At 39.5% G+C, this 18,500-nt stretch overlaps 2 protein-coding genes across 6 annotated transcripts in view; both read right to left on the minus strand.

Annotated features, from left to right (window-relative positions):
* Positions 1–11,857, minus strand: part of tfeb (transcription factor EB) — a 32,654-nt gene extending 20,797 nt beyond the window's left edge. For 2 of the 5 annotated variants that reach the window (XM_010768307.1, XM_010768306.1), the window contains exon 1: positions 11,650–11,857. The gene's annotated coding sequence lies outside the window, so the exon portion shown is untranslated. Of the gene's footprint in view, positions 1–117; positions 312–11,649 lie in introns of those variants that run through there. The other 3 variants (XM_010768308.1, XM_010768305.1, XM_010768309.1) reach the window with 2 other exon arrangements.
* Positions 11,858–12,758: 901 nt separating this feature from the next.
* Positions 12,759–17,694, minus strand: tmem183a (transmembrane protein 183A; the record flags this gene model as incomplete). The annotated part of the gene is made up of 6 exons (XM_010768329.1): positions 12,759–15,038; positions 15,382–15,537; positions 15,660–15,740; positions 16,820–17,000; positions 17,235–17,394; positions 17,478–17,694. Coding segments are annotated over 6 exons (981 nt in total), but the record flags the coding sequence as incomplete, so codon positions are not given.
* Positions 17,695–18,500: the final 806 nt, after the last annotated feature.

Genomic DNA, 18,500 nt, shown 5'->3' on the forward strand with positions numbered 1-18,500 from the left:
TAACAAGTCGGTCTGAATTGAGCTCACATTGACAGTTCCTATTCAACAGCCAGGCAGTGAGAAACACTGATACTTATACATAAAGTATAAAGAGAGAGTATAAAAAAAAGTCCTTACCAGCAATTGTCCAACTATCCCAAAGACAACATAGTGTACCCAAGTGAGATCTGCTCCTCCACGTGTTAATACACACACTCTCTGACAAGGACACAGTTGTTTGCTGGCAGGGCTGAGTAACTAGAGCATTCAAATGCCGTTTCACTGGTTGTGAGGACACTCCTCCCTCCACGGGCAGAGCTGCAGTAAGCTGGGTGACAGACACTATTAGTCACCTTCCTTCCCTTCCTATAACCACCAGCTCAGCTTCCTATTCCTCCTCCTCCTACTCCTTCTCCTCCTCCTCCTCCTCCTCTTCCCCTAAATTAGCCTGAATGCCATGGTCTGGGGAAACAACAACAGGAGCCCTGTGTCCAGTGAACTCATCTCTCTCCTTTTTTTTTTTTACCCTCTTTCGTTTTAATCGTTTGAACTCCTCCTTCAGTCCAGTTCCCTTCTTAAAGCAGTGACCACCATTGAAATACAGGAACACACATGCATGCATAACCACCAATAGATAAGGGCAATTCCTGCATTTTTTTTTGCTAGGTCATTGTGCACATGTTATCCTAAACGTTACGGCAGTGAATCAACATATTTACTTCTTTAATTGCACACCCACACAGTCTGTCACTCAACCTCCCACACGCAACGCAAATACAAACCTGCATGCTTAGATGGTTATGTTATGAGACTCAACAGATAACCAAGTCTTCATACAATCCTAAGAACAGGAAATGGCTATTTATTATCTTCCATATTCAATGTAAATATTGTTATATTTACTTCAATTTATTTTTGATCACCGTTTCATTTTTATGTATGTATGTTAATGTGAAAGGCAAATTCCTCGAATGTGTTGGCTTGACAATTCACCGGTTTCTGATTCTGATCTGTATCTGTTCAGTATTAGTTGTAACACTCTTATGCCAAATCGTAATAAAAAGAGAGGTTTCGCACTAAGTTATCGGATACTGAAAGTCATGGTCCCTGTATTGGAGATTATTCAGCGGGCGTTTAAAATCACAGCATAAATAAAATGACTAACAGAAACAGATTTTAGTGAATTTTAAAAGTCACTGATTAGTTTTGAACAAGGTGCAAGTGATTACATAAGATATTTAACTTTAGAACAATTTAGATGTTACAATGCAGTGTAGATCACATTTAGAACTTAGTTTTACTTTAAGTATAACATTATATTAACAATAGAATATTTGTACAACTGTTATGAATCCAAGCTGTTGTAACATTCAAACAAAAAGTTACATCTTTATGCAGGTAAATGCAGATTTCTAAGTGTGTTATATCCATCTGATGGTGTCTCTGAATCATTTTATAGTCACTGATTAAACTTTTTTACTCCTATATAAATTGTAATTTGCATGTAAAGTGGAGCTACAGTAATGTGCGTTTACTTCTCAGAGATTGACAGAGATTTCCTTTTGACTGGGTACTTGTGAGTTGATTGAAGTAAATCTTTTGGCGGCGACGAAGAATCGATTAATATTCGACAGGGCTGTCCGATTTTCGAATTTGATCATGGTCAGTTTCTGGCATCCCTACATTCAACATACAATAAAGGTTTCAGAAGTGAAAAAAAAACAGCAATTTGACAGGTTTCCTTATCATGTGTCATAATGCAACAGGACACTGACTTCTACTGTTGGGCCAAACACTATAAAACTGTAAAGCCATCGCCACTCATTAAACGTCACAGTTGGCTAATTAAACCAGAACAAGGTGTCCAGCTAAAAAATGTACTTGCAAATCAATCTGCCTCGGGTTGTAACACACACGTCGGCACACATGAAGGCCAAATGCAGAGCGTATGTGCAGCTGCTTGTTAGATGGATCATTCGTGTGCAATAAGTTAATAAAACTCTTCCATCACTATATCTAACCCGAGTATAAGATCCCTTCTAATTAGTTCCCTACCATCTAAACTCCCCTACACCATCCTGTATCTCTGAATGCAGGAACACAAACACTGGTATCAGAGTGCCACTCAGCTTGTTGTGCCTATCACAACAGAGGAGAACACTGACCAGCATGGTTCAGCAGCACCGGGCTCACAAGCTTTTACTTGTTTATACACAAAGCATTCAAAAGCGGGCCAGCTCCAGTTCTCATAGTGGCCGCAGTGTATTTACTGTGTTATTTTGGTCCAGGGGCAGGACTCCCCCCGGGGCCCTCAGCTTATTGGTTGAAAAAGATGCGTTCCTGTGGCGTCAGGCCAATTATAAGGCGTATATGTAGGAGGGCAAATCATCGACCAAGACAGCCTTGTACTCTTTTGACAATGGCCTACCAAGACTCAAATACACACATGCACACACACTTCACCCAAGACCCTCAGTGTTTCCCCTAGGATGGAGTCATAGCAGCGGTGCTAAGGCATGTGGGCCCAGCATAATGTGAGCGTGGAGCACGTGGAATTTTTTTAGTGTGTGCGCGTGCGAAGTGCGCCCCGCCAATTTGTTTCTATGTGTCAGCACAAGAAAGGCTCTTGAGGCCTAGTACCAGGGCCAGTTCTAGACAATTTGCTGCCCTAGGTGAGATTTTAGGCAACATTTTATATGTAAAGAATAAATGAAAAATCTCTACAAAAGACAAATACACTGCAAAAACAGAAACTTATTGACATAGGTAATAGACGTCAAAATGGCTTCAAATGTATTCAGTATTGTATGAACATGTTTGAATTGGGGGGTGGACGTCACATCCTCTAGGGGGGTCCGGGGCAATGTCTCAAGATTTAGCAAAAATACACCTTTATTGAACATACAGTAACACAAATATTACAAATCCACATAACAAACAATCAAAAATGAAAAAGGGTCGCCACTTATTATTATTTTAAGAAAAAGAAAAAGAAGTTTAAAAAAAAGAAAATCTTTTTTTTTTTTTTTTGGTACCTGGCTGGCTCTCCCTAGCAGCGGCGCTCATATTTCAGCAACGGCGCTGCGCCGCCACTATTTGTATATAGGGGAAACACTCTTTAACTTGTCTACGTTTTCCTCAATTTACTCCGTCTGTCACTATGGCTACAAAGAGGTTGCACACAAACATAGACAGTTGTTGGACGACTGTGATGATATGACTTAGTGAGGTTTAATCCAGCTGTGCTAAGGACAAACAGCAGCTTCGATATACCAAACACCTAAGAGTTCCTAAGGTTGCAGGAAAATTGGTCTACAATTTATATTATATTATAAAGTATGTTTACCTAAAATGTTGTCTGTATAATAATTATACATATTGCAAATCATTTTATACACATTATCCTCGATATCAAACATATATATGTGCACCTTTTTAAATAAAGTTATTTAGGTTGAATCAACCCTTGGCCGTAAAATGACTGTTAAACTTTCCTAAGTGTATCATGATATGACCTTAGGTGACCTCAAGTTGTGTGCTTGAGAATAAAGCCTGCTTCTGATTACATAACTCATAAACAAATACATTAACCTAAATACATAAACCCTTTTTTACATAAATCAAAATAAATAATATGTTATTTTTTCAAATGAGTTGGATCTTCTCGTTGCATAAGTTTTTATTAAACTTTGCATATATGTGTAGTTGATTAAAAAAAATAAAAACACATACAGTAAAAGTATCAAAAGTTGATATAAGGGCTGCTGTGGCCGGATGCTTAAATCATAATGCACTGAGCCATTCTGTGTTTATTTTTAGATTACCCTAGATAACATTAGTTCAATGTCATTAATACTGAGTAAATAAATGTGAGAATATGTGTGTTTGCGTGCAATAGAGAGAAAGTAGAGCAATAACCAGCCAACCAGAAGTACAGCATTTCTGTTTTTGCATGAGTGAGAGTCACCATGTGTGAAACGGAATGAAAGGCATTCGGGAGATAAGGTACACACATACACACAAACATTTATTTCACTACGGTCGCCACACACCATAACTTGTTATTAACTAAGCACACTCCTCGTCCCTCTATCTGTCTCTGTCCTGTTTTCATTCTCAACTGGTAGGCAAGTTGAAAACTAATTACCATCAGTATGAAGAATGTGAATGCCTTTTAGCCCTTCAGACCTTTGAGTAGAAGCAAGTGAGAAAGAACTGCGCAGAGAGAGAGAGAGAGAGAGAGAGAGAGAGGGAGGCAAGAAGGTAAGAAACAATTGAAAACACGCGAAAACACGTGAAGCAAGAGTTCGAGGAGAGGTCAAGTGGACGAGTATCAATAAGATAAGTTTACAGGCGACCTTCCTCTGTGATGTGTGTGTCTTTTTGTGTGATTGTGTGTCAGATCAGCATCCATTACTTGTCCTCTGACCAAATATGGGGCCATTTTTTGATTAAGCAGCGCAGACAAAGGAATGCTGTGTCTCTATACACAGACGCACACATACAACCTTATACAGTAGATCACTACATTTCCTCCGGAGAGGATTCTTCCACGGACTACAGCTAACACTAACAGAGAGGAGGAAGAGATTGTTCAATAAAGATGTCAATAGACGCGGGCAGGGTACAGTGCTGCTACTAAAGTTGCTTTGCATTTCAGCCCTTTAAAAATAAAGACAGTGCCAGCTATGGATTTTATAAGGAGCATCATTAAGTTCCTCAGCTGTGCAGTTCTATCACACCGGTTTATATGAGAGATCTCCACTAACACCACGAATCCTGAACTTATAATGTTACTATTGATCAATATCAATGTATTACTCACCTCTGGAAATAACTTATTTGAACAAGATCACCAAATGAGTCATGCCACTTAATTCAAGAAGTATTACAACAGCACTAGTTGATTTTGAAAGTGCAAAAGTTCCTCCGTCTTCCTCTTTTTATACACAAATACTTTATAGAAATGAATACCTGTTTAAATCACAGAATCAGTAGAAAACAATATGGATTCTGGATTATTGACTAGTTCCTGGGACGCTGCAGAGGGACCCTCAAAGGTGTCCTATGTCAGACTTCTTAGTCAACTTAAAACAAAAACAAGTGACAGAAATGTGATTCTTAAAAATAAGAATAATCTACAAGCTTTCGAGATATTGTGAAAGGTTGACAAATTGTAAATCCTGGCAACTCAGTTAAGGCATGTGCATATTTCTAAATTCACCAGTGTGAACTAAAGGTAGAGGCATGTCTAGAGACTGGATTCAAGAGAGTAAATATTGTATCAGACTTAAAAAGGCCACAGCAAAGGTCTGATCTTCATTTACCTTCAGCAAACAAACAGCTTCAGGATTAACTACATCCTGTAACATTAAGGGAACTTGGTGTTCTAAGGCTTATGAGTCATAGGAAGGAGCCAACATTTTAAGAATCTTGTAAATTAATATTGAATTGCAAAATCAAAGACAAGTTTCATCAGCTTAAATGGAAGAAAACACTGTCCTTTTGAATTATCAACAGGAAACACTTAAAGCAATGTGACCTTCAATAGGCCCAAGGTAGCTACTAGCAATGTGTAGTAGAACAATTGTCCATCTTAAAGGCAGGGTAGGTAATTCACTTCAGATACACTTTTTGTTATATTCCATGGAATGCTCTTAACATCCCGATAGCAATGAATACATTAAATGCTTTGACAATAAATAAATTCAAAAATGTCATCTGTGGAAGCCGTGGCCCTGTAAAAAGCACGACCAATCATCTGAGCCGGCCTGGCTCAAATAACTGGATGGCCTACCTGCCTGTCAGCCTTCCATCTGCGCACAAACTTATCTCGTGCCCTCATTGGTCATGTGCACGTTTGTGTGTGTTGGAGGAGGGGCTCTCTAAGGAAGTCTGAATGAAGTGGCAGATTTTTTCCGGTTGTGTATTTTCAAATTCTAGTGCACTCGAGCTGGTTTCTCCATTCTTACCTACCCTTTAACTGAATAGCTTGATGTTATAACAGTTACAAAACAAGTCTGAATATGCTGGCATTAAAACTAACCCCATTAGTAAAACATACTTTTCCCAACCAAAGACAAAAGATCCAACGTGACAGTATTCGCACAGTCATGTCATGAGTCATCAGTGTGTTTCTTTTAAATATCATCATATGAAACCAGACGAGATGTATCAATACTGAAATGTAATGTTGAAACAACCTTTCTGTTTTTATTCCCATTAGTCTACAACCACTGGAAAGAATACTAGGAATAAGCATAATGGAAAACCTGTTTGAGGAGCCCAGGGGGCATATTATTGAGGGAGCGCAGAGTTCATACAAGAGTGAGAGGCAGTGTTCAGTCGAACAACAGCAATGCCGACTGTTGAAAATACAAATCCTGTGGTTTGGGGGGTATTAAAAGCAGATAAAGAAATCAATCTTAAAATCTTCAACGCTGTATTGAGCCTTGAAAACACATTTTCCTGAAGCAAATCAGAATTATCTTAGGATATTCCACAGACCACAGGAACACTATCTTAAAATATGTGAAACTGCAAGTGAAGAGTGCGATTATTATATATATTATATTTGGTTTGTATGTGCTTATTTCGAAGAAAAGCTTTTAGGGCAATTACAATACAATTTGAAAGCTTTGTTACAATATAGTCATACTTTCAACTTTAAGTGTGTTAATGTGGGAACAGTCAGGTCTTAAAAACATAGCTGAGATGATGAACATCTTTATACAGAGATAGCTATGAAATCACTGGGGGCCCCTGTTAGAGCTAACGTTCCACAAAGCTACAACTGCCCACTGCGAGCTTCACCCCTGCAGTTCACACTAACAAGCAAATTGCCCAGCTGCACACAACAGGCCAGCTGCAGTTTGTGCACACAGATGCAGCAGAGACGCCATTCTTCAACAGAAAAGTGAGACTGCGTAAGACCCTCACTACTGTCTGTCAGTCAAAAGAGGATATGAAACAGTGGAGTGGAGATAAGATGAGGAAGTGGAGTCACACACTCAGCACATGCCCTCAAAATGCCCCACCCACGCTCACATCTGATAAATCATGGGTCATGTTGTCATATAACACATGCTAATTGTCGATCCTGTGGTTCAAAAAGTCTGAGCTTAAAAACGTATTCAGTAATTCCTTAGGTCTTTTTTTATTTTTCAGAGAAAACCAAAACACCATAAAGACACTTCCCCTATTCTCCTTTTCCTGCTCCAGTCACGAAGCGGTGAAAACATTGTCCGGGTCACGGGAGATCTGTCCATATGGCGTATGGAGGAAGCTGTGTTTACAGACACACCTGATGCTCTTTCACACTAGAGTATATCCATTGCGCCTACTCAGTGTGCCTGTGTGTGTCCCGCTGCCTTTGTTTACCTGAAGAGAATGAACCCCATCTCCAACACTTTCAAGCGGACTGAGTCCAATGAAGCTGAAAATATAACACACACACAAGCACACTTTTCCATACACACAGGATGTAAAGGTTGTGCTTACGTGTGCATTTGTGGGACAAGATTGTTCACCTTCAAACATAGAAAGGTTACACAAGCTATGGAAAAGTTATGCTCAAATCCAACCAGTAGTTTGGTTATTCCAATATTGTAGATGGACAAAACGATCCCTTCTGTGGACGGTTGTATTGCTTGAAACTGGACTATCTTTTCCAGTTAAAGAAGTTGTATAAATTGGGTCTATATGAAGCAGAATGTGAATAAGTCTATGTACTCAGGTCCTTCATGTTTTTGATGTCTTTGATGTGATGTCTCTTCTGTATTTGCGGGTCCCATTGCCATTGTTATTGTTGTTATTGTTATTATTATCATCACGCGTCGCTTTCCACCTTCTTCTCCAGTAGGACTCAGATGAGGGTGTTGCACTTTCCTTTTCTTTTCCTTATACATGTGATGTTTTGGTGTTGTTTTGTTTCTTTCCGTTAACCGTCAAGTTGGAAATAAGTATTTTTTTGTTTGTGTTTCTCTTAGTATCCTAAGATACTGTTATGTTTGGCTGTGGAAAAAAAAAAAAAAAAGTATTATTATGAAGGGCAGACCAGCTATTTGTATTTATTTTGTTTTTTTAGAAAGGGGCAGGTCACATAAGATTGTATTCTTCTCCATGCTCCTTTTTGCTCAATGGTGTTTTGGTAGAGTCCTGTTTTGTGGCAATTATTGCACATTTGGTTTTGCGTACCATGAGCGGGACAAATAAAAATGAAATGAAATAATCTGAGCAGGTTGCTACTGTTCTTTTGGAGAGAGTGTGATTAGTCTGCCAGGCATCACTGCTGCTCAACATAGTGGCCGGTCACCTCTGACCTTGCTGACAATGACCTCACCGCTCAGTGTGTTAACTAACCCCTGACCCTTCGTACTTTGTGTGTACTCAATAACCCCAACGACTCCTCTATATGTATGTGTCCCATTTTTCCCTGTTTCTATTCTGTTCACATGCTTGTGTTGGCAAAGAGGGAGAGAGTGAGCAGGTAAATGTCTCAACAGCCACACAGACACCCTGCTTTGTCATTTTTTCTCTAACACAACTGGTTATGACGTCCAACGTTTGTTTTATAAAGATTTTCTGATACTGTGTTGCAGGCAGCTTTTATTGTAAGTTATCTTCTGTGTGCTTTTTGACAGGATTTTAGTTCAGAGGCATTCTTAAGAATATTATATAATTACGCCAAGAGGCACATGATAGAATAACGAGGATATAGTTAACTTTAAATTGTTTTATTGATATGAAGCAGCACTACATTAGTGTCACATTTCCAGACAGTTTTGTGCCAGATCACAATAGAGTAGATTTATCTTTTTTTACACAACGGAGATGTTTTCATTCACTCATGGATTCGCTGAAATGAGGAGAGGCTGATAAACGAGGTGAAAAGGAGAGACAGAGACAACCAAACAAAGATAGCTTGAGAAAGTAATTTTATCCGTCCAGGAGAACGATAATTCCTGTTTAAACCATGTGACTACATAACTGCTGAACTAACTTGCGTGCTACTTCATTTTTATGTGGAACAAAATACACTCCAGTACTATGGCCTTAACTCACACCAACAACTCATTCACTCAGTGTGTGTGTGTGTTTGTGTTCATGAATGTTGATACGCATTTACTGTGGTTGCCTGAGCCAAATAAACTACTCTCATGCATCAAAAAACACATTATTTCCTGAGACCTGCAGCTGAACATGCCCCCATGCATGTGGATACCCATCTGTGTCTCCGTTACAGTGAACAACAAAGTGCTGGAAGTTCTTGGTTCCTTTAATGTCACTATCTGTTTTGATTTTCTATCGAAACACATTAAGGAAAACGCACATGCCACCAAGAAACTATATTTGTGAGTGTGGTTGACCTCAGTGATCCAGCGCAACTTCCCTGAAACACTTATTTTCCTAGAATCAACTGAAAGCACCTGAAACACCTTACTGTGCCTAACAGGCATATTTCTACTAAGTCATTAAAAGGATTATTAAATGCTGATTGTTTGATTAGTGCCCTTTTTTTAAATGGTTATTGTGTGGTTTTCCATGGCTTCAGTTCCTTCAAAGCCCTATTTCACAATCTATGTCATACATAATCATATGCATAGTTTAATGGGATTGCTGTGCTCGAGATGTTCTATTTTGGGCATCTCACTTTATGAGCTGTCATCATAGCATCTCCTAACACAACATGGTCTCTAGATTAGCGCTCTCGCTAAAAGCTAAAGGCTTCATTTCTTAAGAAGTAAAAACAAAAGTAGTCAAGTCATGAATATAAGTAGAAACTTAACAGTTAGAAGCTATATTCAGACCTATTGAGGCTGTTCTGCTCTGACCATGATTTGGTTCCGTTAAGAGCTAAAGATGATCACAGAGGCCGATCGGAGAGGTCAGGGGTCAGGGTGAAGTGTCAAACACTTGGTTGGTGTGATTTAGATGGTACACATATCTAAAGCAGTGGTCCTTTTAAAGCCCAAGATCCTCGACCTTGGCCTTGGTGAAAGGCGAGATCTACCTATTGCAGAATTGAGTGAAAAAGACGGCCCAGATAGTACTTCCAATTTGAGGCCTTTTATGTAGGCTAATTACATCTGAATTACATCAAATCATTTGGTGCAACTTCCAATTTGATTAAACCAAGAACACAACATAACTAACATGTCAAAAAGGATAAATATGTATATCATACCTATCATTTTAAGTTTCGTTCATTACATTCAGTATTCATTCAGTATGTAGCTTATTTTCCATTTGTTTGAGTGAATGTGCATTATTTTGTTGACAGCAACAACAACAAAGAAAAAAAAAACATCTTGCAGTGAGCAGATAACATAAAGTGCCATTTTAACTGTGAGGGTTATCCACTGAAGCTGCATGCAGGTGCAACATTGAACACCTGCTAAAGGGGTGGTGGATGATAGGCTTACATCTAAAAACGTTAAAAGAAAAAACATTATTTTTTAACTTTTATTTTTTTTGTTACTTTTATTGTTTTAACGGTGCGCGATCTACCCGCACCACACTGGTTGGTGACCACTGAGACAGGCAATCGGACCAACAGACTTCCGACAGACTATGGAGGGGATAAAGTTAGACCTTAACCGTGGTAAATCTTCATATTTATATTTATCATGGGAGATCATTATATAATGTAAAAGCGAGGGAAAAACACATAATATTGAGGTGGATTAATACATGTCGCACTTAAATGCAGCAAGGTTCCTTTTAAAATCACAGCTAAACTCCCGGTATATGTAAAACATTAAAACTGGAATAAAACTTTGACATTGCATTACTGGAAAGCATCAGGCTAAATACATAATTCACTCTGCATGCAGGCACACTATAAATAAACACACAGTATGTGCATTATGCTGCAGAGGTGATGAAGGGGGCATAAATAGTCAGTGCTGCCTCCATTATTTTTATGTTTGCACCATGCAAGACTTTAAAGCAAAGCACTTGAATACACAGCAGAGTAGTCTGTACAGTTTACAGTCACAGCTTATACATAGAATCATACCCCAGGGCTGAGGTGTTGTTACTGATACCGGCTGGCCACTGCTTATAAATGGCAATAGCTCTCTACTGATGACAGTATACAGGGGAAAGTGGTGCATTAGTGTCTAACCTAGTGGGTCCCAAAGCTGTAGCAGTGTCCTCTTCCAAAAAGTCTAACAGCTAAATGTGAATGTGTGCTATTCTCATACTATTATGTGAATTACTTTGTGCAATTCTTCATTTTTTTTGTATTTTAAATAAACTTTTGAATGTCCAACAATTATTCAATTTGGATTCATAATAACATAATCATGACCTGGAAGCAAAGACTTAACGAATGATGCACTTTGATTTGATTGTGACTATGTTAAGTTTAAGGACAGTAGCTGTCAGTATGTTGCTAGCGTTACACGTCTAGTCTACAAAGCCTGAAGTGTTGTTTAACTATTTGTGCGATGATTTAGCAGAAAGACAGTGATGCCTTCAATTGCCTAAGGACTTACATTAGATCATTTTCATTTTAAACTAAATTATTCTCTATAGGCTATCGCTCTATTTTGCATTTCAATCTGGAAATACGCAATTTGAATTAATGCTCGCCGGGGTTTCTAGAGTTAGTAGTGTTTTGCAGAAGCTATTTTTCAGTGGTGGTGGTGGTAAAATATCACTTACCAGCTCTGAAGGTCAGACAGACCGAAGTAAAGAAGTCAGGTTCACCAAAAGTGCGTGCCCACTTCTCTCATGCGCTCTGACAATACCGAACCCGGCCGCGATTATCGGGAGAGAAAGACGCGTTAAAGAGGACAAGAAGCTTCTAAGAGTTTCAAGTTTCTCTGTATTTCCACAGACTGCTACGGCGTGTACCACCCACCACCACTGGCACTTCGGAGGCTAATTTGTTTTCGTTTTGTCAGTCGAGATGTTGTCATAACTCAAAGCGTCTGCGGTCACCTGTGCTACCACCAATGGCAAAGCGCAGACGGGATTGTGGGAAATGTAGTTTTTCCTCATATCTTCGACAGAGTGGTATTTCGAGGCGATGACGTTGTGCCTGTTGACTGCACAGAGTTTTATGAGGTCCTCTAACTTTAGCTGAAGAGTTCCAAGAACAACTCGGACGGAGACAACTTTATTGTTTTAAACCGCCTGCAATTGAGATGCTTCTTTCAGTGATATTGTTTCATATTTATGACGCATTTTAGTTTAATTCCTGTTTCAGTGTGATGTGTCAGTGTTAGGATGAAGGCATTTGATGGAAACCATTTAAAATACATTAGTATCTTTTCAAATTCTCAAATGTTCAACAATTTAGTGGAAACTGTCTTATTGGCAGTATCTTTGTTTATTTGAGGCTAATTTGTGTATTTGTGTTAAACCCATAGGTTAAATCTCTTAATAAGTCCCATATATTGTTGATCCATGTCCAACTCCAAAACTCACATTTCTGTCTGATTTATATATCCGGCATGTTGGCAGGAGGCATGAGTTTATTTGTGGAGTTGTAAATACCATCTTGAGGTCCCACAGCTGTATTTCAGGAAATGGGCCGTCCAGGTTTCTGTATAAAGTGCTGCTTTGTTTCTCAAGGAAATATAGCATGTTACAGTTCAAGTACACTAATATTCTTACATATAAAGCAATGTGAAGGAGAGCCTTATTTTATTCAGTTAATTTTAGAGCACACCGGTAGTACCCAATAGGACAACAAGAGGGAAGCAAATTCTAAAAATAAATTGAATGTTTAGTTAATCAACATTTCCTAAAACATATGACTGAATGCATTTTGAATGGGCAGTTTGAGTTTTTATTTCAGTGTAGTTTATTTATCAATGCAACTCACGATAAAACAAACAACTGGTGCTAATCAGAACATTCAGCTATCTTGATTTTGTTTTCATCAGTGTGAAATGTTTGTGGTTCATTTAATATGTTTTCATGCACAAATAGATGCAAATCAATCAAGGTTAAATAGCTTCCACTATGTTTGATCCACGGATATATTAATATAAATGATAGCTCTCTCCCAATACAATTCAAGAATGTGATTGGTATGATTCAACTCACATACAAGACTCATAAAACAGACCACTTCAAACTATTTGAGAACGTGATTCTACAAGAGACAGTATGGTAGCCTACATGGCTCATAGTCAGCAGGGAGACAAACAAGATATTTTATATATTATATTCCAAAAAACACAAGAAATCAAACATTGCCCAGATCAGGAGATAAGTAGATGACGACATCAGAGGTAAATCATCTCTTTGTCCCCTTGTGTGAAATGCAGTGTCATTAATATTTACATAATACTAAGTGTGGCTGCCTTTAAATTACATATATCAGCAAAACACATGATCTTAAAAGAATACAACTTTCTTGCTGCAACTTTGTCAAAACGCAAAATAAAGATGTTGTAAGCATAACAAAAGGGAGGGCAGAACAAATGTTTGAACTAGGGCTGCACGATATTGAAAAAAATGACATTGCGATATTTTTTTCCCCTGCGATATATATTGCGTTTTTTTTAAACTATATTTAACCGGATGAAGGATTTTAGTCACGGACGTACAGTATGGATCTTAACTGGTTGACTCATCATACCTTAAGTCATGTTCTAACATGTCATGATAATGCATGTTGCTTACCCTCAAATAAGGGGGTTCATCTGTGAATGAAGAAGAGAAGAACCTTTTTGTATCCAAAATAGTTCCAGATGGCAGATGTTGCTTTTCTTTTTGGAAGTAAATCTTAATTCTCTCCGGTATTGTCCTCCTGTGCCTCGCTCATTTTTTACCGGTGTTTTGATGGTCTGCAAACTAGCAGGGCGGGGCCTGCTGTGATCTGATTAAAGATTATTGTGATTGGTGGCTTGCTGTGCATGCAGAGCCTGCATGTCACTCACTCAAGTACCCCTGACATGAGAGCCGCGCAAGTTTTCCTTTTGTAGCAAGCAGCAAAATAATTGTAACACGACGTGTTTGAGTTAATGTACCTACTTAATATCGCACGCCCTAAAATGAAAAAAAAAAAAAACGTATTATAAAAAATTAATAAAATCCCACTTCCCTGCCATATGAATACCGCGCATGCGCATATCGCGGTTATCGCCATGACACTCTATATCGTTCAGCCCTAGTTTGAACCCATTCATTCACTTGTTAAAAATAAAACTTGTGTGACACATGTAGATTCAATATGCAACATGTTCTCAAATGTAAAATAACGAGTCTTTGAATACAACCGGGAGCTCAAATGTACATGTTCCTCTGGCATATCTGTAGGGCTGGGCAATAAATCAATATGTATCATCTATCAAATACCACTGTGATCATGTCACAGGTAACTTTGAGATAACAATGCAAAGCAATTTGACGTTTGATTTCTTTCAGCTGTCGAATGAGAAACTACTACTAATCTTTTGTAATTTTTCTTTATAAATTGTCGAGAGTACTGCCAAAGTTCCTTTGTGGAGGTGGCAGATTTGTTTTTTATGCATAACAAGCCCTAATATTACTAAGAGTAATGTTCACAGTGGACAATTTTGCAGGACATGATTTACATCTGGGATAAATCATGATTTTTAAATAACACTAAACGCTGGGTGTGGAGGTTGCAGTGGTGGATAGGCATGCAACAACGTTTGATTTTGAAAATGGGAGTGGGGTTTCCATCCCATCTATGGCCATCAAATGTTGACTTTCTTTAACAACAATTTTATCCAACAATGACAATTAAAAAAAGTTGATGATGGAAATGTTGATGGGGACAGTAAATTCCAAAAGAAGTAAATAAACCTAATCCATGGTTCAGCAGTCAGGCTGAGATATCTGAAGACTTCTCATTGAATGGACGTCCTGCAAGAAGGGTATGGCTCCTATATAAAGGCTGAGGAGGGGTACTGTGGGTGCCACCACTCCATGATCTTTACACTCTGTACGGGATCCAACACCACCTGGGTGCCGCCCTGATCCCCCCTCTTCTTCCCCCACCGGAGCGGAGAGTCCTGGAACAGCAGGCGGACACGGTGGTGGCGCATGTCTGTGCTAACGTTGATTGTGAACTACAAGAAGAGAAACAGACAAGTTTGGATTTGAAGAGGAGATAAGGATACCTGGTACACCAGCCATTATCCAAAACGGTATTATATCCTTTGTGCGGAAGATAATATAGGCCAAAGCAGATTCATTTGCCAAAAATTAAAATACAGTTGTAAGCATAACATGACAAATAGGGGAAGATATTCTTAATGTTTTGAAGGAGATTTACCCATGTCTGTCTGTCTTTATCCATTCTGATCTTTTATGTGGCCTCTATAAACCGATAAACTCTGATAGTCTCAGTCATAAACATGATGTCCTAATCCCTAGGCCTCATAAAAAAAAAATCATAATTGAGTTACTCACGAGGGATAGCGACATGCCCATGACCACAGGGGTGAAGATGAAGTTGAGGGTGGTGACCTGAAGCATGTAGCAGTCAGAGTCTGGGTTCAGGTGGACATCTTCGTATTGTCTTGGCAGACACAATGACTTGGCACAACCATTCTTACTGTGTCCCTGCTGCGAGGGAGATGACCACAGAAACACACGGAAATAAACATGACAGCAGAAGCAACGACTGACTATGTAAAAGGTTATCAAAACAAAAGAAGTTAATTTGTTTTTTTAAATGTTTTTCTTACATGCTTAAGAAACTTGAAGTTGAACTCCCATAATGCCTCAGGCCGGGTCCCTGAAACCTTTCTGACCCAGGACAGTAAACACTACAACAGGGAACATTAAGCATATAACATCAACATTTGCACAGTGAGAGGAATACAAATGAAATATCGAGACATAATGTATACATATAAATAATTTAGGTTCTATAATACCTGGCTTTAGCCTAAGGCCCCGGCCACACGAGGACGATAACAGTCGTATCTGCTACAGTTCACTATCAGATAGATAGACGATAGCGATAACGGGTCCCAAGGTGGGTAGATCTGCAAACAAAACGCTCTGGGGGGGCAAACGGCTCCGTGTTTACGCCTAAACGATAATTTCCTTAAAAATGTTGAAGCAATAGCCCCGCCTCTCCCCACCTCTCCTGCTCAGAGATCAGCTGCTGGGCTGTCAGAAGAGGGGGGGGAAAAGAGAGGCTCCGTTTTTTTATTCTTATATTGTTATTATTATTATTATTATTATTATATGGAGTCGTTATCAATTTGTTTTAAAGCTCAATAAATAACAAAGAAGACCTTTGACCCGCACTTTTCTAATTTTGTCCGGAAGATTTCAACTTTAACGGACATGTTGACCGGCGAAAAAAAATCTAACTGAAACTCTGCCGCACGGTCCCCTCGTCCCTTGGAAGAGGCGGAGAAGTGGGTGTTTTTCATCTGCTGGTGGACTAACCGGAGAGAATTACAGCAGGAGCAAACGCTTGCCTCGGGGAGGGAAAAAAAGAGCCAGAGCGCCCACAGCTGAAAATAAACAGAAGGGCAACCATGGCAACCATGCGTGGGAAGTCTTCTTCGCTGCTTTTGTGGCACGAGTACAGCGCCACTTACAGGCCCGGCATATGTACTACAGCGTCTCCAGCACTATCGAGCGGTCTCGTGTGAACGGACACGTTTCTGGTGCCTATTGCGTGTGGATGGAAGACTTTTTTGATATCGATTTCAGTCCATTTGCGTTATCGTCCTCGTGTGGCTCCAGCCTAACATGGGTGGTCGTGGATAGCCTGGTTAGCCATGAGCAATTTGCATGAAAAAGTCAGATCTATTAATTACAAGGACTAACAATACTTTAGCTCCATGTCTGTATAGTAAAGTGACTGATTGCAAATCAACTCATTTACCTTGGAGTTAAACAAGGTTGTGGGCGTGGATTCTGGCAGGGCAGGAATCTTTGAGACACGCAAGCTGAACGGCTCATAGAAATGGAAAAGGGAGCGAATCACACGTGCACGTAAAGAGCCCATCCTGTCAATACAGTCAGGCTGGAGACGTAACGGCAGGTCAGTATTAATCTTGTAGTGCCTGGAGATGGAAGGTGAAAGGGAGAGAAAACATGTTATTTAAACAAAGTGTCAGTTTACTCGATTTGTTCTGCTAACTTATTTTACCACATTCAAAAATGTATCTTGTCAACATGTCATTTAATACAAAAAAAATTGTAAATGAAAGCCTGGAGCTTTTTTTGGTTCACTATAAAGTAACCTGTACACAAATATTGGCTGGTGTCCACTGACTTCATCAATAAAACCACCTCACCTTCTGTAAATCCTGGTCCAAAAAGCTCCAGTGCAAGTGACAGTCCAGGCATTCTTGCAGATCAGAGCGAATCTGCACACATCCTCAGGCCGAATGTAGGAGGCAAGCATTAACCAAATATCCACTGGATACTGCCCGCCATCACCGCTCTCACTGCTTTCTGTGAAAAAAATAAACATGTTAACCTTTGGTCCTGCATTATCATCTCATACATTTTCTCAGTAAACTTTAAACAAATAATACCCTTTCTCCTCTTGTTTTTCTTCTTGCTGGCATCTTTAGTTTCGTTTTCTCCATCTTCTTCGGGATCGAGGTCATCACTGCTGTCCAAAGCGTTGGCTGCGACACTCACTGAAGACGAGAGGACCTCCTCTACAGCACCATGAGATGCTTCCAGGCCGCACAGTAATTTTACTGAAACACGGAAAAATGCACTTAAGTTATCTGTCCAGGCATTTATTTAGCTAAGAATGTGATATTTAGACAACAACCAAACATTTCCAGCATCACAAATGTAAGTTATATAAAAAATGTTCAGGTGCTAGCTGAAAAATTAGGAGCTGTGTTGCCAGATCTTGCAAGTGTGTGTTGCTGAGATCAGAAAATGTTGTCTCAAGCAAAGTACATTTTTCTCCAGATGTCTGAAAAATGTAATTTGGGGGAAAGTCCGGAAGATATTTGGCTTGCGGAAATATGTGAACTATTTAATCTGGTGACTATGTGGCGAAAGGATCGGTCCTAATCATACAGTCTATAATAATGGTTATAATCTGTTTTCACGTTCACTTGTCCAAAAAATATTTAATGGATTGTAACCTGTCGCTAGTCATTTAAAAGCCCCCCATCCCAACGAGGAGGGGCGAAACCCACGTGACACAGATACAGGATATTAGGCTTGTTTGAGATGAGCGAGACCGACGCAGACCTGTGCAATTGCGATCGCCGTCTTGCTAGTGCGTTGCATGATGGTTAGTCGTTTTGTCCGACTTGGGCTGCATCTCAGGTCGGTTAAATGGAATCCTTGCGTCCCTCACTTGCGTCCTTTCCCTGCGTTTAGTCCCTCCCACCAGGGAAGCATGGAGAGACGCAAGGAAACCACGAGAATCAGGGAAATGAGTTTAAGAGCAAGTTGTTTTCACAACACCCCTGCCTCTGTTCGTACACATTTACTGACACAAACATTTGTATCATCTGTTGTAGACCGACATGTTGACCGGCGAAAAAAAATCTAACTGAAACTCTGCCGCACGGTCCCCTCGTTCCTTG

This window comes from Notothenia coriiceps, unplaced genomic scaffold (assembly GCF_000735185.1).
Source record: "Notothenia coriiceps isolate Sejong01 unplaced genomic scaffold, NC01 NC01_scaffold00005560, whole genome shotgun sequence".
Taxonomy (NCBI): Eukaryota; Metazoa; Chordata; class Actinopteri; order Perciformes; family Nototheniidae; genus Notothenia; species Notothenia coriiceps.